The sequence below is a fragment of the Hemiscyllium ocellatum genome, chromosome 18 (assembly GCF_020745735.1).
Source record: "Hemiscyllium ocellatum isolate sHemOce1 chromosome 18, sHemOce1.pat.X.cur, whole genome shotgun sequence".
Taxonomy (NCBI): domain Eukaryota; kingdom Metazoa; phylum Chordata; class Chondrichthyes; order Orectolobiformes; family Hemiscylliidae; genus Hemiscyllium; species Hemiscyllium ocellatum.
In genome coordinates this window covers 29,604,281-29,630,795 of record NC_083418.1, presented here as the reverse complement: position 1 = coordinate 29,630,795, position 26,515 = coordinate 29,604,281, and the positions used below count along the sequence as shown (strand labels likewise).

Here is a 26,515-nt window from a genome sequence, read left to right as displayed (position 1 = left end):
CTATTGCTGTCCTGCTGAAAACTATTTTATCAAAAAACACAAATCCTAGACAAAAGGTGAATAAGGTGGGATGAGTAAAATGGACAATTCAAAAATAATAAACTAATGCATCTTCTTTGATGTTTAAAAAAAAGGCACAATGTCTTACAGAAGTTGTACACAGTGACAAATAAAATATAACATTTTTGGTCAGCCAAGACATTTGGTGCGCAGCAGTATACTGCATCAAACCCTGTAAAGTTACCAGAGAATACGTGTTTCTTAAGCAATTTCTCTATTTAAAGCTGTTTTATTTGGCAATTTGTTTTGTTGTTTATTGTTCTGTCTTTCTCAATCTGCCCACAATTGAAGAAAATTTCCACTTGACTCTTCGATATCTGCTTGTGTAGTCAGCATACCACTTAAATTTAACTATTTTGCTGTCTGATTTGCATTTGCATTCTTAACCTGAAATTATGACCATTCATATTCATCTATTGTTACACAAGAAGAGGAGCTGATACAGTGTGATATCACTGGACTAGTAATCCAGAAACCCAGGCTATTGTTGTGGGGATATGGCTTCAAACGTCACCATGCCAGTTGATGGATTAAAATCCGAAACAAAAAAACTGGCATAATGGGAACTATGTCATCACTATCAATTGTCAGGTAAAGCCCATCTGATTCAAAATAGTTTACATGTGACTGCAGACTCACATCAATGAGGTTGATTCTTAACTGCCCTTTGGGTCAAAGAGTTTTTTACAGCATGGAAAAAGGCTCTTCATCCCATTGTGTCTGTGCCAATCATCAAACATCTATTCCAATCCCATTTTCCAGTACTTGCCCCGTATGGTATGGCATTTCAAATGCTCATCTAAATTCTTAAATGTCATGATGGTCCCTGCCTCTACTACTGTTTCAGCAGCAATTTCCAAATATTTACACCCTCTGGGTGAAAGTATTTTCCTCAAATCCCTTCGAAACCTCCTGCTCCTTTTGTTAAAACTGTGTCCCCTAGTTATTGACTCCTCTACTAAGGGGAAAAGTTTCTCTCTACCTAACTGATCTAAGCCCCTCATAACTTTGTACATCTCAATCAGGCCTACTGGCAGCTTTCTCTGATCTAAGTAAATGAACACCTATCTAGTCTCTCTGCATAGCAACATTCCAGTGAATCTCCTCTGCACCCTTTGACCAGAACTACACACAGTACATCACCTGTGGCTTAACAAACATTATAAACTGCTCTATCATAACCTCCTTACTATTGACTGGTAAGGGTAAGTATCCCATATACCTTCTTAATGATCTTATCTACTTGTCCTGTTGTTTTGAAGAATCTGTGGACATGTACACCAGTGCAGATCTAGCATGAATAATCTCAGGAATGATTTAAAAAGAAAATCTCGTGATGTAGCGCATCCATTCAAATATTGTAATTACAGTACAAATGTTTACATACAATTCAACTTAACACTTCAGCTGATGTAGTTGTTTTTTTAAATGATATTCAACTGATGTAGTTAGTGCTATTAAACAGTCCATATGTATTGCATGTGAAGAGCTGAAATGTAAAACTCCATTTTCATAGTGCTGGAAATAAATGGTAAGAACCTTACCTCACTTGATTACTTTCAAAATATATAAGCCCATACAGAACAACTATGACTCCACATGCAGCAGCAGGAATCAGCAGGGTGGTGTACCAGCCAAGCCATGCAAAATAGAGGGCAATTCGCTCTCCAAAGTACTCCCTACAAACAGTGACACAAAACAAAACATTTAATATGAACATGATCCTAAAAGTTATTTTACTAAAAATTATGTTTAAATACATGAAACAGATTCCCATCGAAAGCAACTAATGATGTGCTATCTATTTTTTTTTCTTTTAAGTTGTATCGTTGGTTAAAAATGGAGGAGAAATATGGTTCCATATTTTGTTTCTAGTCGTGTTACTAAGACTTATTTCTCATAAATATTAATGTTATATTGCCTGTTTTCATTCACAGAAATCCTTGACAAATTTGATTAATCTGCTAGACAATACATAGTTGCAGGAGTACTAGTTTTGTTGTGCAGTTTTAAAATCTAAGTGTATAACCTATAGAGGTAGTACTAGAATTGAGGGAGACTATTTTTCTAGGAAATGAGTCAACATCTCAAGGCCAGATATCTGCATGCCTGAATAATATTGATAGTGAAGTCAATTTCGCTTCCACAGCATCCCAGAGCATGAATGAGGTCAAGAGAAATATCTGAAAAAGTACAAAGTTAAATTGACATCAAGTAATAGCAATGGGCAGATGTGGTTTATGCAAACTTGCATGAAAAACCTGTTATTATAGACACACCCACAATAATGTTTGCTGTCACAAAGTTAGTCTTAATATTAGAACTGGATATGGATCACAAACTTGAGCTGTAAGGGCAGCCGAATCACAGCACCAATCTTTTTAGCAGCAGGCAAAAAAGAGGCTACCACTTGTTGTGCCATTGAATTATGGACAGGAGCAGTATTCTCTTGAGTTGCTATCAAAAGGCAACATTAGAAGTGGACCATTAGAGATGTTGGCTGCTAATGCAGCAAAAGGAAAGATTGTGCATCTTCATATTGGGTCACTGAACAAAATAGAAATATTAATTTCTGTGACAATTGGAGTGGTAGCCCCATCTGTGGAAATGGCCATTACAACCTCTCTACAATTACCCACTCAAGCATCCTAGGAATCTTGTATGCATCAATAAGGTTTCCACTCATTATTCTAAATTCCAATGAAGAAAGGCCTCTGCATGTACAAAAATTTCTCCATATCCAGAATCAACCAAGTGAACATTTTCTGGACAGCCTCTAACACCAACAAATATTTCCTTCAATAAAGGGCCAGAAGTGTTCATAATATTCTATGTGCAGTCCAACTAGCCTCATGTAGTTTCATGAGTCAGTTAGTTCAGTTGGCTGGATGGCTGGTTTGTGATGCAATGTGATGCCAACAACGTAGGTTCAATTCTTGTATTGGTTGAGGTTACCGTGAAGGACTCTCCTTCTCAAACTCTCCCCTTACCTCAGGTATGGTGACCCTCAGGTTAAACCACCACCAGTCATCTGTCTCTAATGAGAGAACAGCCCTATGATTCATTAGAACAACTGCAATTCTGTATAGCTTCAGCAAGACTTCCCTATTTTTGTTCCATTCCCTTTGAATTAAAAGCCAACAATCTATTTGCCTTCTCTATTAACTGCTGGATGTGTATGTTTAAATAATATTCAGCTGGTTTATTCTTCCTGCCAAAGTCCATAATGCCATATTTTCTCACATTGTGTTACACCTGTCAAGTTGTTGTCCACTTATTTAACCTTTCCATTAGGCCTCTGTAGTTTCTTTATGCCATCCTCACCACTTGCCTTTCTATTATTTGTGTTATCTGCAAACTTTAGATTACTTACAGTGTGGAAACAGGCCCTTCAGCCCAACAAGTCCATACCGACCCGCCGAAGCGCAACCCACCCATACCCCTACATTTACTCATTACCTAACACTACGGGCAATTTAGCATGGCCAATTCACTTGACCCGCACATTTTGGACTGTGGGAGGAAACCGGAGCACCCAGAGGAAACCCACGCAGACACGGGGAGAACGTGCAAACTCCACACAGTCAGTTGCCTGAGGCGGGAATTGAACCCGGGTCTCTGGCGCTGTGAGGCAGCAGTGCTAACTGCTGTGCCACCGTGCTGCCCACTAACTTGATAACAGTGCATTCATATCTCTTGTGAAAGTTATTAACTTATATATTTAATAAATGTGGCCCGAGCACTGATCCCTGTATCACTGCAAGATACAGGTTGCCATCTTGAAACTGCCCTCCTTATCCCAAATCTGTCTTCTATTAGTTAGCTAGTTCTCTATCCATTTTAATATAGTTCCTCTAATACAATGGGCCTTTTACTTTGTAAATCCAAATATATTACAACTATTGTTTTCCTTTTATGTATTCTGCTTGTTACCACCTCAAAAATTGTGAATAAATTTGTCAGGCATGATTTCCCTTTTATGGTGAAGCCATGCTGACTCTGCTTGATTATATTATGTATTTCTAAATGCATTATTATTAAATGCTTAGAATAGTCTCTAACATTTTCTCAATGACAGATGTTAATCTAACTGGCCTATACTGATCCACTTTATTTTCTTGTTTCCTTCTTACACTGGCACTTTTCCAGTCTCTGGGATTTGTCCAGTATTCAATGATTCTTGAAAGATTATTACCAGTGCATTCTCTACCTCTGTAGCTACTCCTTTCATATCCTAGGTTGTAACTCACCACAGCCTTTGTGTTTATTTGCTATTTTTATTTTAAATCACTCTTTAGATGTGGGCAAGATTGCCATCTATTACTCAGTTCTAGTTGACTTTGATAAGATGATAAACGTGCTTCTTTAATTGCATATGGTTATAATACACCTACAATTCAGAGAGAATTCTAAGCTTTGATTCAGTAACATTGATTAAATGATGATATTGTCCAAGCCAGAATGATACATAACTCAAAGAGAAATTTGAAAGTTATTGTATTCCCATGCAGCTGGTGTGCTATCCTTTGAGGTATTGGACGTTACAGGTGTAGGAAGTGCTGTTGAGAAACTTTGGCATGTTGACGCAGAGCATTCTGTCAACAGATCACAATGCACCCCCAGTGGAGGGAATAGATGTGAAAGTTTCCAGGCAGGTTTGCTTTGGCTTTGGTGGTGTTGAATTTAGAGAGTACTGTGAAGCTGAACTCATCCAGGCAATTGGTAAGTATTTCATGTCACTTATGACTTGCTCTCAGTAATTTGTGAGAAGTCTTTGAGAAATTAGAAGATGAACCACTCATTGAAATTATATGGTTGCTCCACTTGAGTTTGGCTAATGGTGATCCCTTTAGGTATTCATGGTAGAGCATTTGGTGATGAAAATATGGAGAAGATGTCAAGAAGAGATGGTGAGGTTCTCTCATATTTGAGTTGGTCAGTGTCTGGCACTTGGATGGTGCAAGTGTTATTTGTTAATTTTCAGGCAAGATTTGCGGGTGTATCTTCACCATATAGCTATTCAATTAACCTGTTACCATCAATTCAAGCCAACCAAAGCCATACAGTAAATTCCAAGCTTGCCAGTAACATTGGCACTAACAGAGGCAATCACTCACTAACAAGTATGATTGTCCATCTGTAAAATACGATGCCACTGGTCATGGGTTCTTTTGGTCCTTGTGTGGCTGCAGAGATTTGTCAGATGTTTTTCAGGAGATGGAAAAGGTCCTTGAGATCAATGGCAAGAGCAAGTACGTAAAAGGAACTAGAGGAAGGAATGCCAAAGGATGTTCTGAAATAATTATTCCCTCTCATACAGGAGTTCCATCCAAGTTGATTTCTTATGAAGAAGGATCTCCCATGCATTGACATCTATATTGCAGTTCTTGAGGAAAGCCCTTGAGAATCTTTGAAATGCTTCCTTTCCCCTTCTCTTATTTAAGTGCCTTCCTTGAGTTGGGAAAAGAAGAATTTTCTTTGGTAATCAGAACTCAGACATCCTAAGGGTGTGGCCAGCCAAGCAGATTTGCCTTCAGATGATAATGGCCTCGATATTGGTGCTGTTAGCTGCTGAAGGATGCTGTTGTTACTTTGCCTGTCCTCCCAGCTACTGCACAGAATCCATCATCATTGATGGTACTTCTCAATGATCTTAAGGTGGTGTCTATATGTAGCCCAGTTTCAGAGCAATTAGAAGAGTCAAGGAATGATGACCAAATACAGAAGGATCTTGGTATCATCAAGGATGTTGGAAGATTCTCATCCTAGGAATCTGAAGGTGCTGTTCGTAGATTGGATGCAATGTTCAATCTCCTCATTAATGTCAGCCTTAAATGAGAGGCAGTTTCACAGTTAAGGGAAATGTTCCGTGTTTGGGAGGATTTGTCCGTTGATCTTAAGGGAGGAACATACCAGAACTTGACCTTGGACAGTTGGTAAAGGATTTGAGTCTCCTTAAAGAGACCTTGGAGTGCCGGCTTACAGTTCCTTAAAAATGGAGTCTTAGGTAGATAGGTAATGAGGAAGGCATTTGGTATGCTTTTCTTTATTTGTCACAGCATTGAGTATAGGGGTTGGGAGGTCATATCAGCACATCGGTGAGGCTAATTTTTGAATATTGTGTACAATTCTGGTCTCCCTCCTATTGGAAGGATGTTGTGAAACTTAAAAGGGATCAGAAAAGATTTATAAGGATGTTACCAGGGTTGGAAGGTTTGAGCTATAGAGTGAGGCTGAATAGGCTGGGACTGTTTTCCCTGGAGCATTAGAGACTGAGGGATGATGACCTTGTATAAGTCTATAAAATCTTGAGGGGCCTGCATAGGATAAATAGACAAGGTTTTTTCCTGGGTTGGGGGAGTTCAGAACTAGAGAACATAGGTTTTGGATGAGAGGGGAAAGATTTAAAAGGGATCTAAGTGGCAACGTTTTCACGCAGAGGGTGGTGCATATATGGACTAAGCTGCCAGAGAAAATGGTGGAGGCTAGTACAATTACAACATTTAAAAGGCATCTGGATGAGTATAAGAATAGAAAGAGTTTGGAGGAATATGGGCCAAGTGCTGACAAATGGGACTAGATTAATTTAAGATATCTAGTCAGCATGGACGAGTTGGATCCAAGGGTGTGTTTCCAAAATGTGCATTTCTATGACTCTAGGACTCTAAGTTGAGGCTGAGACCAATTCTTCACTTTACTTTTGTGAACACATTAATGAGGTTTGAAGATTTTCTTTTAAAAAAGCAGAGATGACATTGTAACTCATGTACTGAAGTTCCACAGCGAGGTTGGTGTCTGTTTCTTCTTTGATTTCAACTGGTTCTAGATTGAAAAATTGTCCGCACCACTGGGAAGCTTGTTCATGACAAGATGAAGAATAGTAAAGATGGAAATTGAGAAAAGAAGGGGATGGGGTTGGGGGTGGGGGCAGGGGGTGCGATGACAAATTCCTGTCTGGCCTCTGTCTTGACGCCAAAGGATTTTCTCATATTACCGTCGGCGAGGACCATCACTAACATCTGGTTATGGAAGAGATGGAGAATGTTGATGAATTTGACAGGGCCATCCATTATACTTCCCAACTGATTGAATCAGAAGCCTTAGTCAGGTTGATCAGGTTGAAGGCCATGTAGAATGGTTGGCATTATACCTGGCATTTCTCTTGGAGTTGCTGAGCAAGGAAAATCACATCCATAGATCCTTGGTTTGATCAGAAGCCATACTGGCTTTCCTCCAAGTGTTTCCTCAAAGACTGGGTGAAGGTGCCTTGCAAGGATTCAGGTGATGATCCTCCCAGCAATGGAGAGTAGGGAGATTTCTTGGTGGTTCCCACAATGCACATTGTTTCTTTTCTTAAAGACAGTGGTGATGGCAGCATTCCTGAGAGAGCTGGCATTTCTTCTTTGTCCCAGATTTTCAGGAGCAGTTGATAGAAATGACAGGTAAGCTCTGCTCTTCCAAGTTTTAAAATCTCTGCTGGAATCCCTCTAGTCCTGCGGCTTTTCCATTCTTCGTATGTGTCATGGTGGCTTCAACTTCAGCCACATTAGGTGGGACTCCAAGGTCACCTTTGATGAGGAGTTTCCTTAAACATGGCCTCACCGATAATTACATCACAGTTTAGGAGTCATTTGAAGTGTTTTCTCCATTTGAGGGTGATGTTTTCTCTGTCTCTCAAAAGGATTCCATTGTTATCCCAGTACCAGTTTAAGGTAAAGGGTGTTAGGAGCATATATTGCCTTGGTGGCACTGACGAAACACCAATTGTTGTGATTGTCAGCAAGGAGTTGCAGTTCATTAGCTTTCTAGGTCCAGTACATCCTCAGTTCACCATTGGTTCTTGATATCCCTAGTTCTTCTTTGTAATTCTGTCTTTTGATGTATGATGAGTTCTCCTGTTTGCCTCACTAGTGATGTTGTTTTGCCAGACATGGAGAGCCTCCCTTCTTGCCAATGAGGTCCGGGGTGATGTAATCATTATCGCTGAACCAGTTTTCGTGTTTCCTGCTCTTGTAGCCAATGGTTTCTTCACAGCATGAGATGAAGACTTCTTTAGTTCTTTCCAGATTCCTTGCATTCCATTAAAACTTGGAGATTTTGGTGAAGACATTGGTGAAAGTACGCTAGTTTGTTTGGCTCTTGAAAGCACTCAACGTTCAGCTTGTTTCTGCTTCTGATGGCAGTTGATAGACATTGTGGAGTGAATGAGCTGGTTACCTGTCCAGCAGTTGTCTCCGCTGGTCATCACTTTGGTAATGAGGACACCCTTACCATCTCGGTGAACCATGATGTAATCAATCATTTGCCAGTGCTTTGATTGTGGATTCCTCCAAAAAGTCTTAAACTTGTCTTTTTGGCAGAGCAGTGTGTTGGTGATGACCAATTGGTATTCCACACATTTGATAGTTGAATTCCTAACTTCCTCCTTTCTGATAGTTCATTTCCAGAGTTGGGTTTGGAATAAATTCCAAGCTTGCCACTTGTACACTTATTTTGAAACATTATAGAAAAAAGATATATAGTTCTTCAATTTATTTTAGCTTCTTTGGGATCACTTTGAGGCACAATCTGGATATTCTGAACGTGTCCCCAGTTTTCAAACATTATTAATGACGTGGGTCAGGATATAACAAGATACTAGGCTTCAGGTTATGCCCCACACCCAAGTCCTGAAGAGAGGCCCAACTGCCACAATATGCCAATTTTCCATTTCTCACAGCAGGCACCTCATGCCAAATTAATGACAGTACTGTACAATTGAAATTAATCACAATTATTTAATATATAGTCAGACACATTCATTTTGTCAGCATGTTTGCAGGTGAAACCTAACGTACTAAACTACTGAAATTCCAAGTGTTATCTGCACAGTCTCAAGCACCAAATTACTGCATCACTATTTACAAAGTTAATCTGAGATGACAAATCATTGTACCACCTTATTTCTTCGATTGGTTGTTTCTTAAATAAGCATCTCCACTCAGCCCATTCAAAGCGCAATTTGCGTTCTTTCTGCCAATTGCCATCCTAAGTGAAACAAAAGCAGAATTAGAATTTCAGCTGATGCCTTTCTGAAAAGGTTTAGTCCTCAGTCCGTTCAGCAAAAGACTTGAAATTGAAAGTTTTTGCAGTTTTTCTTGCATGGCTAATTAAAGGATTATCACCGAAACCTTCAGCCTGAGCATTCCTTTTTATGTTAACAATATGTGCATGTCCAGGCTGTGCTGATCATCAATATTTATTAAACTAGAATGAAGACTTGTACATTATAAAAATGTACATAGAACGTTGAATTTAGAACAAAACAGCACAGAACAGGCCCTTCGGCCTTCGATGTTGCACCAACCTGTGAACTAATCTGAGCCCGTCCCCTTACACTATCTCATCATCATCCATGTGCTTACCCAATATATAAAATGTTTGTATCATTTAATGGTGATGGGAATAAACATTGGATGCCTAAACTCAATAGCGGATGCCAAACAAAATGGAGTCTCTGGTGAAAGAATATAATAGTCAGCACAGTCTGGATATTCAAAAGGACAACAAGAAATATTCAGGCTGAAGATTTCACTGATAAACCTTACAGTAACCAATGCAAGAGAGACTATAAAATCCTAAAATGTTAAGCAAAGTTGAAAATAAAGAAAATAATCCTATAGAAGTGTGTTATTGAAAGTAAAGGAAGTTGTTAGCAAGACACCAAAACTAGAAAGCCAAGCAATATTTGAATTTGTTGATATTCCATCTTTGGGTTAGACAATGTAAGTAGTAATCTGGTAGAAGTTGTTATGTGTGTTCGGTACAAGTTAAAACATGTTACCTTACAAAGCCAACATTGCTCTTTTGATCCATGGACTTCATGGCTTCTACAGCAGCATTTCTGCATTAAATAGGCATCAAATATCCAGGGTTTAGTTTTGTAGAGAATCATGGTATAATATACCTCAACCCTGCAAACTTCTGTTCAGGAGCAGTGAGACTTCTTGCCAAAATATCTGTCCCATGATATTGTGTGTCCAGGATCAACCAACCCAATTTTGAAGTGACAATTTTGGACCTTGTGTGGCCCTTCAATAAAGTGTAGACCTCATTAATTCATACATTAGCTCCTAAAGCTCATTTTTGCATCGTCACACTGCACAGGTTGTCCCACAGTGGTGGGTTCCTTATGACATATTGCAAAATCAGTACTTAGTGCCTCATTTATTTACAATAATAACTTAGATTAAGGGATTGAACATAGTGAATATGACTTATCCTGTATCCACATCTAGCTATAAGGGGTGGGTCATTTATTGTGTAGAAAAATGTATTAGGAGAAATTTCTTCATCCAGAGATTGATTATATGTGGAACTGTCAAACATAGAAAGTAGTAAGGTCAAAACATTAAATATTTCCCAGTAGGAATTGATACAGTTCTAAGGACTAAAAGGATTAAAGGATTTGGAGAAAAGTGGGAACAGGATACTGAATTGGATGATCAGTTGTGATCATATTGAATGGTGGAGCAGGATGAAAGTGCTGAGTAGCTACATCTGCATCTTGTATCTTTCTATGTTTCAGATCATCCAATTTTTTGCCAATGATACAGTTTGATAGGAAAGTAAATACTGAGAAGAATGGTGGCAAAAAGGCTACCAAGGGGAGCTAAATAGTGGATGTACTGGTTGTAAAGTTTCAAATTCCACAAGATTCTGGAAAGATCCAGGTCTCTTAAACATACCATACACATGAAACACAAAAGGTTAGCATTTAGGTCCAGCAAGTAATTACAAAGGCAAATGAATTGTTGGTCTTTACAGAATCCCTACAGTTTGGAATCAGACCATTCAGCCCATCGAGTCCACACCAACCCCAAACAGCATCCAACCCAGACCCACCTATTCTTGTAACCCTGTATTTTTCATGGCTCATCCACTTTGTCTGCACATCCCTGGACACTGTGGGCAATTTAGCCTGGCCAATCACCTAACCAGCACATCTTTGGACTGTGTGGGGGGGGGGGGAACTGAAGCTCCTGGAGGAAACCCACGCAAACACAGGGAGAATGTGCAAACTCCATACAGGCAGTCGCCCAAGGATAGAATCAAATTCAGGTCCCTTGCACTATGAGGCAGTAGTGCTAACCACTACGCCATTGTGCCATCATTAGGGGATTTAATATGAAAGTATGGTAATATTGTCATAACTACACAGGGTGTTGGTGAGATCACACCTGGAGTACTGTGTATAGTTTCGATCTCCTTGTTTAAGGATGCATTTACTTGTACTGGAGACTGTTCTAAGAAGGTTCACTAGGGTGATTCCTGAAATGAGGAGATTTACCTGTGTGGAAAGATTGGGTTGACTATACTTATGCTAATGAAGTTTGAAGAATGATTAATTTCTTCACTCAGATGATTGTGGATCTTTGAACTTTTGTACCCTAGGGAACCTGAATATATTTGAGGCAAAGATTAATAATATTTATTTACTAAGGGAGTGAAGAAATATAGTAATACTGTAATATGAAATAGCATATCTAAGATAAAGATGTGTCATGTTCTTATTGAAGGGTCAAATGACCTTCTGCTTCTAATTCCTCCGTTCTCACCCATACAAACATAATGCAATATAACTGTTTAATTAGTGTTTTGATTGCAGATGACAAGCCTCTTTTGTGTTTTCACATATTTGTGGCAGTATTTACGCCATTCATTGGTTGGTTTTGCTCAATTCTTCATTTTGGCTATCTTCTGTTATCAATAATTTCCACAGGATTAGTCAACACAGTAAGAAGTCTTTTAGCCTGATGGAACAATCCAATTAGTCCCACTTTTCTACTCTTTGACCACAGCAATACAAAATGTTCTTGATGATGAACAAGTAAGTTTTAAAGGTTTAAAAATATAAAGATTAGACCTTTAAAAATTGTTTAAAAGTATAGCTTCCTTGCTTTTGTTCTCTCTGCTTATGCTTATGGTTTTTTTTATGACAGTGTAGAAAAAGCTGCAAGAAATTGGCGTACCACTGAAGATTTGTATATCTGAATCCTCTTTGTTCTTGTATCTCCCTAAAATTGTATCATTTATGTTATATTGCCTTTACTTGTTCCTTAATTCAATATGTATACACTTTTGCTCATAATTCCTGGTTAGCTCTGAATTTGACATTCATTTTGCAAGGAGAGAAGGATGAATAATCTTTTGGGTGATTTACGCAACAGCAGATGTTAAATTTTGAAACAGTTTTGTCTTGTGAAGTGAAAGTGGTAAAGACAGAACAATTTGGACTTGGCTAGATGCAAAGTCAGAATAAAGACGTGTTTCCCATTGGGTAGCATGGTAGCTCAATGATTAGTATTGCTGCCTCACAGTGCCAGGAACCTGTATGTGATTCCAGCCTTGTGGAATTTGCATGTTCTGCCCATGTCTCCAGGTGCTCCGGTTTCTTCCTACAATCCAAAGATGTGCAGGTTCAGTGGATTAACCATGCTAAATTACCCATTGTATCCAGGAATATACTGACTAGGTGGATTAGCAATGCAAAATACAGGGTTCCAGGGATACGGTGGGTTTTGGCAGGTGGGTGAGGGGGTCCTGGGTGGGATGCTCTTCAGAGGGGTGATTTGGACTTAATGGGCTGAATGGTCTGCTTCCACTGTAGGCGTTCTAAGATTCTATGAAATCGTAGCTAGCATTTATTAATTTTCTCATAAACTCTTCTTACGTATTCAGTACATTGTACAACATGATATCATAACCAGCAAAAGAACAAGATTAAATGAAATAAAATAATGGTGGTGTAAAGTACCCAAGAGCACATACAATATAAGGAGTAATATGTAGTCAAATAGACAGAGAAATTCTCTGCCTTTCCGAGATCTGTTATAGCAGGTAATCTTGCCAAGATTCTTTCGTTAAGGTTTTGTTGTAGGCCAGAACTTGCCTGGACCAAAAGCTCACTGTAGGATCATTAATGATTATTTAAAATATTTTAATGAAATCTTTTATGCCAGCAAAAAATCATCTTTCTCAAGTGGCTCTAGGTATCAGATTCCCAGTTTTATAGCATATATGCAACATATGAGGAAAGGAATTCACATCACTGAGCCTTACTAAGGATACGTTTCCATTGACTGTTTATATTGCAGGGTACTTAACAGCACCAAAACCTGCATCAATTGAGCATATTGGACCTCAGTGCAGCAAATGGTGATCAGTATCTGCAGCGGCATAAACCCTTCCAATGTGATTTTTGTTTTATGCCTAGCTCTATTAAATGTAGTTAAAAATAATGAATTTGTAGTTGAGAACATGAATAAATGTCAGTATGATCTTATAGTATCATTACACTCAAATACACTTGTAAAACCTGATGAAAGCATTTTGTAAATTCCCTTTTTCATGATTGAATGTTTGTGTTCCTTAAACAGTTCAATTGAACCGCTAGTCTAAACACTGTGCTAAGGTGGCAACAGTAGCATTTTTGCATACAAATCAAAAGGCCATGGATTCAAATCTCACTTAATATTATAGACTTACACTTCATTGCAGTATTGAAAGAAAACTTCATTGTTATGTGCAGCATATTCCCATAAGTGCAGTCCCAATAACCTTTTATTTTGCATAGACTTACACACACACTAACCTATGGCGCCAGTCTACCAGTAAACCTCTTGGATTCTGCATGACAATATGGCTGCCCAGCTTAGAGGAAGCATTAGTTAAAAGTGCAATTTTTGATGAAATATTAAACCAAAGACATGTCTTCTTGTTGAAACGAATGTTAAAGAGCATTTCTACTTTGAAAAAAAGAGTCATCTAGTATTTATCCCTAAACTATCAGCATTAAAGACATAAATGTGTAAATCATTTCATTTCTTGACTTTGCTATATCGAAGTAGACCGATATATTTTCCTACACAATACAAAACTATTTGTAAAGCACGACTGCCCAAAATAAGGCGTTGAACTAATGAACGCAATTTACTTTACTACCAGAATGAAGGCTAGTTTTTACCTCATGAAGTGGGAAGACTGCTTTGAATGTACCATCATCCAGTAATTTGCGTAGAGAGTTTTTAGCTAAGAGGGAAAGAAGAACATTAGACAAGAAACAGCTTTGTTTCTACCTATAGCAATACAATGAATGATCTATTTTACCTTATATAAGTACCAGCAGTCCTATCAGGTTTTCTATTGTGTGAAGTATTGTTTTGTTGAGACATACCTGCTAAAGATCAGTAACACCAAGGTTGAAAAGGTTAAGCGGAACCAAAGGCCATATTTTACTTACCTTTCTTTACAGTGGGAAATCCCAGAGAATTCCTCAGAAGTCCAAATTTCACATAGCATGAAATGTGCTACCATGACATGGTTTCTTGAGTCAAACGCTACGATCAGTATGATGTGGTCTGAGTGCTGTCCTATATGTTAACTTACATAATTTATGCTACAAAGACACTTTCTTGTTAAGACAGATGTCTTGAAGTTAACTAATACAACTAACTATTTATATTGCTATAATATTTACACATAGATTTATACATAGTCTGGGTTCTGCGCTTACTGATGTTACTGTACATTACGTAACTGACTCCACTGCTCTGAATGCAACTGAAAGCAGAACATCAGCATTATTTAACTGTCTTAAAGATAACCTGCCTATCTGGTCTGAAATCTATGTAATAACACAACATCATACATGACATGGATTGATGACTTCCGCACCCACAGGCCAAACCTGACTAACAGGGCTGGGTTCTATTCAGTTGATCAGTGAAGCATAAGTAAGTCTACACTGGGAAAAAAGCGATCTTGGAAGGAGAAGCAAGTTTGTCCCAGGAAAACAAAGGGAATATAGGAGTAGGGGTTGGGGTTGCTGTCATTCAGGGAGCTGGAGGAAAACTCAAGCAAAGAGGTTTGTTTGGTTGGGGAGAAAATTTCCCAAAACAAGAAGGTGTCATTGATTGCTATGAAGAGCAACTTAGTGACTCAATATTGCTTCCATTACCATAAGGACAATGCTCGATTAATATATGTGTATCGTTTGTAAAGAAGCTGTGCACCATTAAATGGATATTATATTCTGACCCCTGTATTATCAACATAGATCACCATTCTCTTAAGAATTTAATTGGGCATATATCTGAGAGTGTTTACAGAAGAATATTGACAGGTTCATAGATAGGCTATGAAGTAGCCTACAAAACTTGTCAACATTTATTCACTATATATTGTATACTGTAGTATTGTATACTACATTGTGTCCTGTCACAAATGGATTTGCCTTATCGATAATATATATATAAAACCAACTAGCTTTGGAAAGTGAGTAGAAATGTGTTTTCCTGAGATTGGATGTTTGAAAAAGAAACTGTTGTTACAAATTATTACAATGTGAACAAGTATTGGAGATTAAAATATGTAGCCCACATTACAGTCTTGATGCAAACCTCACCAAAATTTTACTCCATATCAGAATTTGTGTTAATGTCAGTGTCTCATAGAACTGTTGAAGTTTTTTTTTCATTTTCCTAACTTTACTGGAATAATATTACAGGTTATAGCTGGGCAGAGCCAAGTGGAATATTTTTTAGGGTGGCTTGGGAGGGTTTAAACTAAGTTAGGAGTGGGATAGGAACCAATTCAAGAAGGAAGGAAAATCAGGGAAAAGGACAAGAATAAAAGACAGAAAGCAGAATAAGAGAAGTTATAGACAGAGGACTCAAAGGCCAGAATTAAACAAAGCCACAATATAAAATAGTCAGAATGAGACAGGAATGTTAAAAAGTCAAGCCTTAAGGCATTTAAAATAAAGTGGATGAATTAATTGCACAAATACATATAAGTTGTATGATATAGTTGTGATTTCAGAGTTATGGCTGGAGGAAGACCAAGGATGAGAACTGATCATCCAGGGTATTCAGTATTTAGGAAGGACAGACAAAAAGGAAAAGATGATGATGTAGTATTACTGGTTAAAGAGTACACAGTACTAAGGTAAGACATTAGCTCAAACAAAATAGAATCTGAGTGAAAAGCATTGTGAAACACCAAGGGACAAAACACATTAATGGAGGTATATACAGTCGAAAGTGTGGAGCTGGAAAAGCACAACAGGTCAGCAGTATCCGAAAAGCAGGAGCATCAACACTTTGGGCATAAGCACTTCATCAGAAATGAGGCTGTGGGCCAGGGAGCTGAGAGATCTTTCAGCAGCCTCCCCAGCCCACAAGCCTCATTCCTGATGAAGGGTTTATGTCTTCTCCTGCTCCTTAGATTCTGCCTGACCTGCCTTGCTTTTCCAGCACCACATTTTCAACTCTAATCTCCAGCATCTGTAGTCCTCACTTTCTCCTAGGGATGGTATATATACTGCCAAACTGTAGTGGTGAAGTTGGGAATAGAATTAAACAGAAATCAGAGATGCATATGGTAAAGGAAATCTGTAATTCTGGATCACTTAAATCTACAAATAGTGTGGGCAAATCAAATTATTCACAATACCATGGAGGAGAAATTCCTCGAGTGCATAGAAGAGGTTCTCTGGATCAATACATTGATGAATCAATCAGACAACAGGTCATCTGAGGATGGGTATTATGCAATGACAAAGGACTAACTGGTAATATGATAAATTATAGATTTTTTCATCAAGGTGGAGAGTGAGTTAGTTGATTCCAAGACTAGAGTCCTGAATCTTAAGGGAATTTAATCTAAGGGAAACTACAGTGGAATGAGGTGTGAGTTGGCTGTGATGGATTGGGAAATGTTACTGAAAGAAATGATAGCAGATAGGCAATGGAAAGCATGCAAAGAATGAATGGATAAACTTAACAATCGTTTATTCCTGTCTGGCGTAGACTGCAAAGAGAACAGTTCCCAATCCATGGCTTACCAGGTAAGACAGAAAAGCAAAACAGAAGCATTCAAATTGGCAAGAAACAAATAACAAACCTGAGGATGGGAACAGTTCAGAAATCAGTAAAGGAGGATTGATTATGAAGAAAAAACAGAGTATGAGAGTAAGCTTGCAGGGAACATCAGAACTGATTAAAGGTTTCTATAGGTATGAAAAGAAAGGAATTTGGTAAAAGCTAATATAGGGGAATTCATAATGCAGAACAAAGAAATGGCTGGCAAACTAAATTCATCATTTGTTTCTGTCTTCACAAAAGAGGACAAGAATAGTGTGCCAGATATGATGGAAAACATAGAATTTACTGAGAGGGAGAAACTGAACCAGGTCTGTACTAGTAGAGAAATGGTGTTGGGGAAATTAATGGAATTGAAAGGTGGTAAATCCCCACACCCTGATGATCTACATCCGAGCATACTTAAGGAGTGACCCTAGAAATAGTGGATGCATAGATGGTTGTCCTTCAAGTTTCTTTAAACTCTGGAACAAGCTAATGTAAAAATAAGCACACAGGTGCAGCAGGCAGTAAAGAGAGCAAAGTATATGGTGCCTTCATGGTGAGAAGATGAGTAGAGGAACAAGGATGCCTCACTGAAATCATACAAAGCATTGGTGAGGCCACACCTGGAAAATTGTGTGTAGTTTTGGTCTCCTTATCTGAGAAAAGATGTTCTTGCTATAGAGGGAGTGCAATGAAGGTTTACCAAATTGATTCCTGGGATGGCAGGACTGACATATTGGGAGAGATTGAGTCAGTTAGAATTATATTCATTGCAGTTTAAAAGAATGAGGGGAATCTGATAGAAACCTCCAAAATTCTAACAGGGCTAGAGAGGTTAAATGCAGGAAGGATTTTCCTGATGGTGGGCGAGTCCAGAATTAGGGATCATAGTTTAAGGATAAGTGCTAAATCTTTTAGATTGAGATGAGGAAAACTTTCTTCACCCAGACAGTGGTGAGCCTGTGAAATTCACTACCAGAGAAAGGGATTGAAGCCAAAACATTAGGTGTTTTCAAGAAGGGAATAGACATAAGTCTTGTGGCTAAAACGATCAAGTGATATTGGGGAGGGTAAGATTAGGGTATCGCCCTCAATGATCAACCATGATCATGCTGAATGACAGAGCAGGATTGAGAGGTCAAATTAAAAGCCCCAACATTTCCTTACAATGAATCTTTCTAAACTCCATTGAGTACAGACTCAAGAGTCCTCAATTGTCCCTCATGATTAGTCCTTTATCCCTGGGAACATTCTTGCAAATCTCCTAAGGACACCCTCAATCCTTCACCTTCAAAGAATTACATACATAAAGTCCTCATTATTTGAGCAGCTCCTTAGATGTAAATGGTGAATACATTATCCTCATTATTTCTTCTAAAACATTTTTCATTTCTGACTTCTCTGCATTAAATTTTAACTTCCAGCTTCACTATAGCTTGCTCAAGATCAGTTCACCACACCAACTCCATTCACTACTAGGAGAAAGTGAGGACTGCGTATGCTGGAGAGTAGAGACAAAAAGTGTGGTGCTGGAAAAGCACAACTGATGAGGCAGCATCCAAGCAACAGGAGAATCGATGTTTCAGGCATGAGACCTTTATCAGGAATGAGGCTTGTGGGCCAAGGGGGCTGAGAGATAAATGGGATAGGAGTGGGGTTGGGGACAAGGCAGCTGGGAATGCAACAGATAGTATGAAGGTGGAGGTGAAAGTGATAGGTCAGAGAAGAGGGTGGAACAGATAAGTGGGAAGGAAGATGGACAGGGAGGACCGTTCAAGAGGGTGGTGCCATCCACTACTAACCTTATTTGGTGTCTGCACATGACTTTGGATTTGCTAAAGTCTATTGCTATCCTCCTCAGCATTAAATTCAGCCTTTGAATTTATGCCCTGAATACACAAATCCAGACCATTATTAAGTGAGTAAACTGTCTTGGAGAGAATTTAAAGAAACAGGAATTACATTGAAATGCTGAAGTGCACTAATGTCACCAAGCAGCTCTGTTAAGAGATAAGGTTCGTAAGTGTCTATTGATGTGTGGTTTCAGAATACAAGAGAGAAACTACATCTGTATGAGATTTTTTCATCATCTTGGAATTTTAAACCCAGGACACCAACAACATATTTACACTAGGTTACTTGTTTAACAAGCAATCTTATTGACAGAGATTAAGGGGATTCATTGAAGTGAGACAGTAGCATACATGAACCATTTTCCCTGCACCATCTTTTTAAGTTTTAGTCAATGAGGCTCATGGTCAACATTTTCATCTGACATCAGTTGAGACCCCTAAATAATGACTATGATTAGGCCACATTCCACTGTCACAGAAGTTAATCCAGCTGCAGGTCAGCCTGCCACCACATAGTGAAGAAGGCAGCTAGCACCATGCAATTAGTTTGTCAGCACCATCATTTTGGGGGTGTGGGGGAAATTTGTGCAAAATCACTATCCAGAACTCCTACTAATTGGAAATGAAAGTGGAGACAGCCTAATAATTATCCACTTCCAAAAATCATGCAGGGGGTGCAATGCAGACACAAATGGTATTGAGACTCAAAAATGGTTCTGAATTTCAGGAATATAAGGTTAGAAGATGCCTAGCCTTGCTAAGATAGCTTTTTGACAGTAGATAAGCAATGGCTAGTATCTTAAGAATTAGTGTTTGATTTTTCAAAAAAACATATATTCCTTTAATGCAATAATATCCAACAGGAAAATTGAAAGAGTCATGACTAACAAGAGAAGGTAGAGGTTGTTTCAGTTTAAAGCAAGAGTCTGATGAAGTTGACAGAAAGATTTGTAAGCTGAGGGTTTGGAGAATTTTAAAATTAAGTAAAGGACTACCAAAAAAATGATAAAGAAAGAATAGAGCTTGTTGTAAAATAACAAGAAAGATAAAAATGTATTGGAAAAGAGTTTAGAGATATGTAAAATGATAAGGTTAGCAAGGACAAATGTCAATCCAATACATGCAGGAACAGAAGAATTTATGATAGGAATAGAAAAATGACAGAGAAGCTGAGTAAGCACTTTGTGTCTACTTTCATGGAGGAAGACATAAAGTATCTCCTTGAAATAATCATGATGCAAGGATTGAGAAAGAGTGTGGAAATGAAATAAATCTGTGATAGTTAGATGAGTCGGACTGAAGAAATTAATTGGATGAAAGTTGACAAATACTCAGGACCTCAATGGCCTTCATCCTAGAGTGTTGAAAGGGATGCCTGCTCCTACACCTATGTTTCTAAGACTCTAACCACATTTCCGTAAGGACCAATACACCTTAAACATCTTCTAAAACACACACAACAGGACCAGAACAGATAGAACAATTAGACTAATTTGTTTGCAAGTTAAGAAAACACTAATGTTTTCCAAGCACAGAATTCTAAAGGTATGAAACTAAACAAGGGGTCAATGAAATGGCCACACCTAAATAACTGTGGATCAGAGTTACAATCTGAAAATTATGGTTAGTTTTAGTATTGAAATAGGAAGTATTTATTGTACTTTCAAATGAACAATTGGTATCATTCAGACTGTATACTTTTTGGTATCTTGTTTACCATTCAGACTGTTATCATTTCCATTGTTCGTTGAATATCTTATCTTCCAAAGAATGAAATTGATAATTCGAATTCTGTAATAAACAGAAAGTTGACACATTAGGTTTTGGCAGCAAGCTTGATCAGTATCTCATGTTGTTACAGAAGCAACTAAAGCTCAAAATTTTTAGCAGAAAATTACAATAGATTAACTGCCACTCAGCTACTAAGCTGTTTCATTATTTTATTAGTTACTCACTTTCTAGTCACTAGATTATTATGAGACATTTCACAAACTTCATGTCAATACATAGTGCTCAAATATTTACACCCTCAATGACCACCTTGTGGTTTTATTTGTTTATTATGTAAACATTCAGACCATTCATTATGATTGAGTCTCCCAATGGATAAGGAATGGAAATAAATCGCAAGTGATCAACAAAAGAAAATACACAGCTCAGGAGAGGAGACATTGCAGTAACAACTTTTCTGTGATGGAAATAATTCTAAAAGAATTTGATTGTTTAATTTATTTAAAAATCCTTTTGTATGGAATGCGTAAATATTTTGAAATACTCTACCAAATTTAAAATGCATTACAGATTGGGTGTTACAACACTGAAGTTTACCAGTGGTAACATCAGCATAAAGGTGAATTAGTAGGTGTTCTTTACTGATCGGTTCACTGGTCAAATAGGTGGAGAGGGTGGTTACCACTGTTAGTTTAAGTTTGTACTGTCATCCCTGAGCACTCTGTTCAACTTCATAACCAAAAGAATCCCAGAAATTACTCAATTCTGTCTGACGGTTTGGATATTTAAATAATTGAACAATTTAATTAACATCAGTACCTTGTTGCTTTTGAAATTTCTTTCAACTCATTGTCATATTTTCTTTCTGAAAGTTTTAGGTGCTGTATGTATTTGTCAAAGATTTCTTCGCAGGCTTGAATTCCAAAATACAAATTGTGGTTATCTTCTTTTCTCTGAGGTGAAAGAAAACAATCTTGCATTTTTAAACTTGACTCTGTTACATTTCAGATATCAGTCTTTTAATCAAAGGCTACACAAATTACTTAAACAGTAAATTTTGTTTCCTGAATCCTCACCCTAGCGCTATTCTCCACTGAATGTTATCATGTACCTTGATTTATGACCAGAGTGATAAAGTTGGGAAGTTTGTGCCAATGGGAATTCATTGATTCTTTTGGAGGTGTGTTACTTTTTGTTCTTTTTGTTTCATCTCTGGTAGTGGACAACTAGTTCTCTACCATCTCTAAGCTAGAAATCTGTAATCTGCTAACACTTCAATGGATTAGTACCTAATCAAATGATTAAATAAATAATTTTGTTAATAGACACAGCAAGGTACATGGTGTACTATAACAGTAACATATGGGAGTTTGTGAAGAGTGTGTGAAAACAAGACTGCTACACCTCAGCTTGTTGAACTAAAATTTGAGCAGCAGACATTTCTGGGCATTAGAAAAGGATAGAGTTTTCTGGATACTTTGGTCCTGATTTCCCTCTTTGCAGTGTGAATCATAGGACAAGCAATTTCTGACATTGCAATTTGGCCTCAATCTCCTGGTGGGGTGAAACTACTGCCTGCCATGCAAGTACTGTGTGAGGACTGAGGCAGGCAGGTTAAACGGCTAGCCTCCATTCATAGAACCATAGAGAAGTTACAGCATAGAAAGGGGCCATTGAACCCAGCATGTTGCAACAGTTAAATAAACTAGTTATCCATTGTAATTCCACTTACCAGAAGCCAGTCTGTAGCCTTGCAGGTTAGATCAAATGCAGATCCAGGTTTCTTTAAATGAGTTGACGGTTTTCACCTGAACTCCCAAAATGGGCAGCAAGTTTTAGAAACTCACTACTCTCAGGGTGAAAAGGTTTATCCTCACATCTCCCCTAATTCTTCTACTCATCACCTTAAAGGTGTGCTCCCTGGTAATTGACCACTCTACTAAGGATGCAGGTCTTCATTGTCTACTGTATCCATGCCCCACATCATGCAGTATTTTGCACACCTCAATTAAGTCTCTCCTCAGCCTCCTGTGTTCTAAAGAAAACAACTCTAACCTATCAGTTTTTTCCTTAAAACTGCAATTTTCAAGCCTCAGCAACATTCTTGTAAATCTCACTCTGGAGCATTCTGTCATGTGGTGACTAGAACTGTAGACAAAACTACAACTGCAGCACACCAGTGTCTGATATAATTCCAGTTTTATATCCATGCTTTTGTGTTCAATACCTCACCAAATGTTTTCTTTACCACCTTATCCATCTGTCCTGCTATCTTCAAGGACCTGTGGTTATGCATTTCAAGGTATCTCACTTCCCCCTAACCCCCACAAAACCCTCCTATTTATTGTATTGCCTTACTTTATTTGCCCTCCCAAATAGATAACCTCACACTTCTCTGAATTGAACTCCATTTGCAATTTTTTCGCCCACTCAACCAAACTATTGGTCTCTTCCTGCAATTATAAAGTAACTAACAGCCCCACTCTTCGCTCTCAACTATTGGGGCCAATGTTGTGATTTCTCCAAATTTAGCAAACATACCTTCTATATTCTAATCTAAATTATTAATATATGCCACAAACAGCAAGGGATGCAAAACCAAGCCTATGGAATGCCATTGAAAACCGCATTCCATTCGCAAAACACATCTATCAACTATTACTGTTTGTTTACTGTCATGGAGCCAATTCACTAAATTCCCTTGTATCCTAAGAATTTTAGTTTTTCTTACCAGTCTGTAAAGTGAGATCTTATCAAATGCCTTACTAAACTCCACATAGACAACATCCACTGCACTATCCACAATCTTCCTTGATACTTGTTGAAAAAAACATCAATTAAATCAATAATACACAACCTTCCCATAACAAAACCTTACTGATTATACTGATTAATCCATGCCATTCTAAGCAACAGTTAATCCTATCTCGCAGTATTGATTCCAGTCTTTTGGCCACTGCAAAGATCAGACTGACTGACCTCTAATTATTTGACATATCCCCTGCATCCTTTACTGACTTCCAATCCTCTGATAGCTTAGGATTGGAGAATGATCCTCAGAGCATTTGTTATTTCTGCCCTGGCTTCCTTTAGCAGCCTAGGATGCAAATCATCTGGCCCTGGTGGTTAATTCCTCCAATACTTCCCTTTATTGTGCTTTTTTCACATTCATTTCATTTCATTTCACAATCCTCCTCTTTAACTAAAAGGTCGAAATCATCATTCCCCTTTGTGAATATAGAGAAAATGTATTCATTTAGGACATTTCCTCATAATTTGCATCAATACAGAAGTTATCGTGTATACCTCTAATAAGCCAAACCATTTTCTTAATCATCATTTTGGTCTTCATTTACTGAAAAAATATCTTTGGAGTTTCCTTAATATTTCCAGCCTTTTTGTTTACTCTCTCTTTGCTTTCCTAGCTTGCTATATGACTTCACTCCCTGGGAATGAAGGGTTTGAGTTATAAACATAGGCTGGAAAGACAGAGACTTTTTTCACTGAAGAGCGGAGGTTAAGGGGTGACCTTACTGAGGTCTACAAAATCTTGAGGGGCATAGATAAGGAGAGTGACATGGGCCTTTTCCTTATGGTGGGAGTGTTCAAAACTAGGAGGCATATTCTTAAAGTGAGAGGAGAAAGATTTAAAAAGGACATGAGGGGCAACGTTTATACAAAGACATTGGTTTGCGCGTGGAATGAACTGCCAGAGAAAGTGGTAGATGCAGGTACAGTTACAGTGTTTAAAAGACATTTGGATAAGTTTGTAAGTAGGAAGGATTTGGAAGAATATCAGCCAAACACAGGTGAGTGGAACTAGTTTAGTTTGGGAAAATGGTCAGCTTGGATTTATCCTGTATGCTTCTGAATTTTTTTTAATGTATTGATTGGACATAAGCATCAGTAGCTGGGCCAGCATCTAGTTCCTTTGAGAAAGTGGTGATTAAATACTTTCTTGAACCATGTGACCAGTGGAGTGCCACAAGGATCGGTGCTGGGTCCTCTACTTTTTGTCATTTATATAAATTATTTGAATCTTTGTGAGCATAAAAAGTACAGTTAGTAAGTTTGTAGATGACACTAAAATTGAAGGTATAGTGGACAGCGAAGAAGGTTACCTCAGTTTACAACAGGATCTTGACCAGATGGGCCAAAGGGCTGAGATGTGGCAGATGGAGTTTAACTCAGATAAATGCGAGGTGCTGCATTTTGGGGAAGCAAATCTTAGCAGGACTTATACACTTAAAGGTAAGGTCCTAGGGAGTGTTGCTGAACAAAGAGACCTTGGAGTGCAGGTTCATAGCTCCTTGAAAGTAGAGTCGCAGGTAGATAGGATAGTGAAGAAGGCGTTTGGTATGCTTCGTTCATTGGTCAGAGCATTGAGTACAAGAGTTGAGAGGTCATGTTGCAGCTGTACGGGACATTGGTTAGGCCACTGTTGGAATATTGCATGCAATTCTGGTCTCCTTCCTATCGGAAAGATGTTGTGAAACTTGAAAGGGTTCAGAAAAGATTTACAAGGATATTGCTAGGGTTGGAGGATTTGAGCTATAGGGAGAGGCTGAACAAGCTGGGGCTGTTTTCCCTAGAGCATCGGAGGTTGAGGGGTGAGTTTATAGAGGTTTATCAAATCATGAGGGGCATGGATAGGATAAATAGACAAGTTTCTTCCCTGGGGTGGGGGAGTCCAGAACTAGAGGGCATAGGTTTAGGGTGAGAGGGGAAAGATATAAAAGAGACCTAAGGGGCAACGTTTTCACACAGAGGGTGGTACATGTATGGAATGAGCTGCCAGAGGAAGTGGTGGAGGCTGGTACAATTGCAACATTGAAAAGGCATTTGGATGGGTATATGAATAGGAAGGGTTTAGAGGGATATGGACCGAGTGGTGGCCGATGGGATTAGATTGGATGGGGATATCTGGTTGGCATGGACGGGTTGCACCGAAGGGTCTGTTTCTGTGCTGTATATCTTTATGACTCTATGACACCGCAGTCCATTTAATGCAGGTGATGAGGAAGTGGATGCTTGCGGATATGTGCCAAGAAAGCAGGCTGCCTTGTCTTGGATGGTGTCAAACCTTTAAGTGTTGTTGAAGCTGCATCCCAGATGAGTGGGAAGTATTCCATTCTCTTTTAATTTATGCCTTGTAGATTGTTTACAGGAAATAGAGAGAGAGGGGTGGGTGAGTTACTCACTGCAGAATTCCTACCCTCTGATCTCCTGATTTCAAAGCATTTATAGGCTAGTCCAGTAGCTTCCTGGTCAAAAATAACACCCAAGCTGTCGGTAGTGGGAACTTCAGTGATGGCAAGGTCATTGACTGTCAAGGGCATGGTTAGGATCTCTCTCATCTCTCTTGGACAAGCAAGGGTATCAGGATTTTCATTATGAGGACATGTCTACACTATGCCTTTAGAATCTTGTTTTTGAATACCTCCCAATGATTTGCCTGTGACTTTCCTTCAAGTAGCTGTTACCAGTCCACTTTTGCCAGATCATCTATCAGTTTTGTAAAGTTTGCCTCCCCATAGTGAAATCCCTGTTCTATCTTCATCCTTTTCCATACTGATCCTAAACCTAACTGCTTTATGATCATTATCTTTAAAATGGTCATCACGTGCTTCTTCATCCACCTGTCTAGTTTAATTTTCAAACACTAAATCTAGACTTGGACCCTGTCTCGTTGTGTGTGTTACATGTTGGCTGAGAAAACCTCTCTTGAATGCAACTAACTTTTGTGCCCTCATAACCTTTTAAACTGGTTCCCAGTTGATATTTGGATTGTTAAAGTCCACAACTATTGTTGCCATATTGTTTTTGCACCCAGACAGCTCATTGAAACATTAGTCTAGTTCTATACATTAATGTCAGACATCCAAGCCCTCAACCATCATCCTCATTTAGTTTTAATGCTCCTCATTCAGTATCTAGTGTTAGCAAAAGCTGTAATGACAACAT

The 26,515-nt window shown here is 38.5% G+C and overlaps 1 protein-coding gene across 2 annotated transcripts in view; it reads right to left on the bottom strand.

Moving 5' to 3' along the window:
* LOC132824388 (anoctamin-9-like) overlaps window positions 1–26,515 on the bottom strand; it is a 128,344-nt gene that overhangs the window by 76,080 nt on the left and 25,749 nt on the right. For both annotated transcript variants that reach the window (XM_060838810.1, XM_060838811.1), the window contains exons 4-9: window positions 21,371–21,504; window positions 20,538–20,611; window positions 14,066–14,130; window positions 9,884–9,943; window positions 8,999–9,087; window positions 1,605–1,739 (exon numbers count right to left, since the gene is read on the bottom strand). In XM_060838810.1, the coding sequence (XP_060694793.1) occupies window positions 1,605–1,739; window positions 8,999–9,087; window positions 9,884–9,943; window positions 14,066–14,130; window positions 20,538–20,611; window positions 21,371–21,504 (557 nt within the window). The remainder of the gene's footprint in view (window positions 1–1,604; window positions 1,740–8,998; window positions 9,088–9,883; window positions 9,944–14,065; window positions 14,131–20,537; window positions 20,612–21,370; window positions 21,505–26,515) is intronic.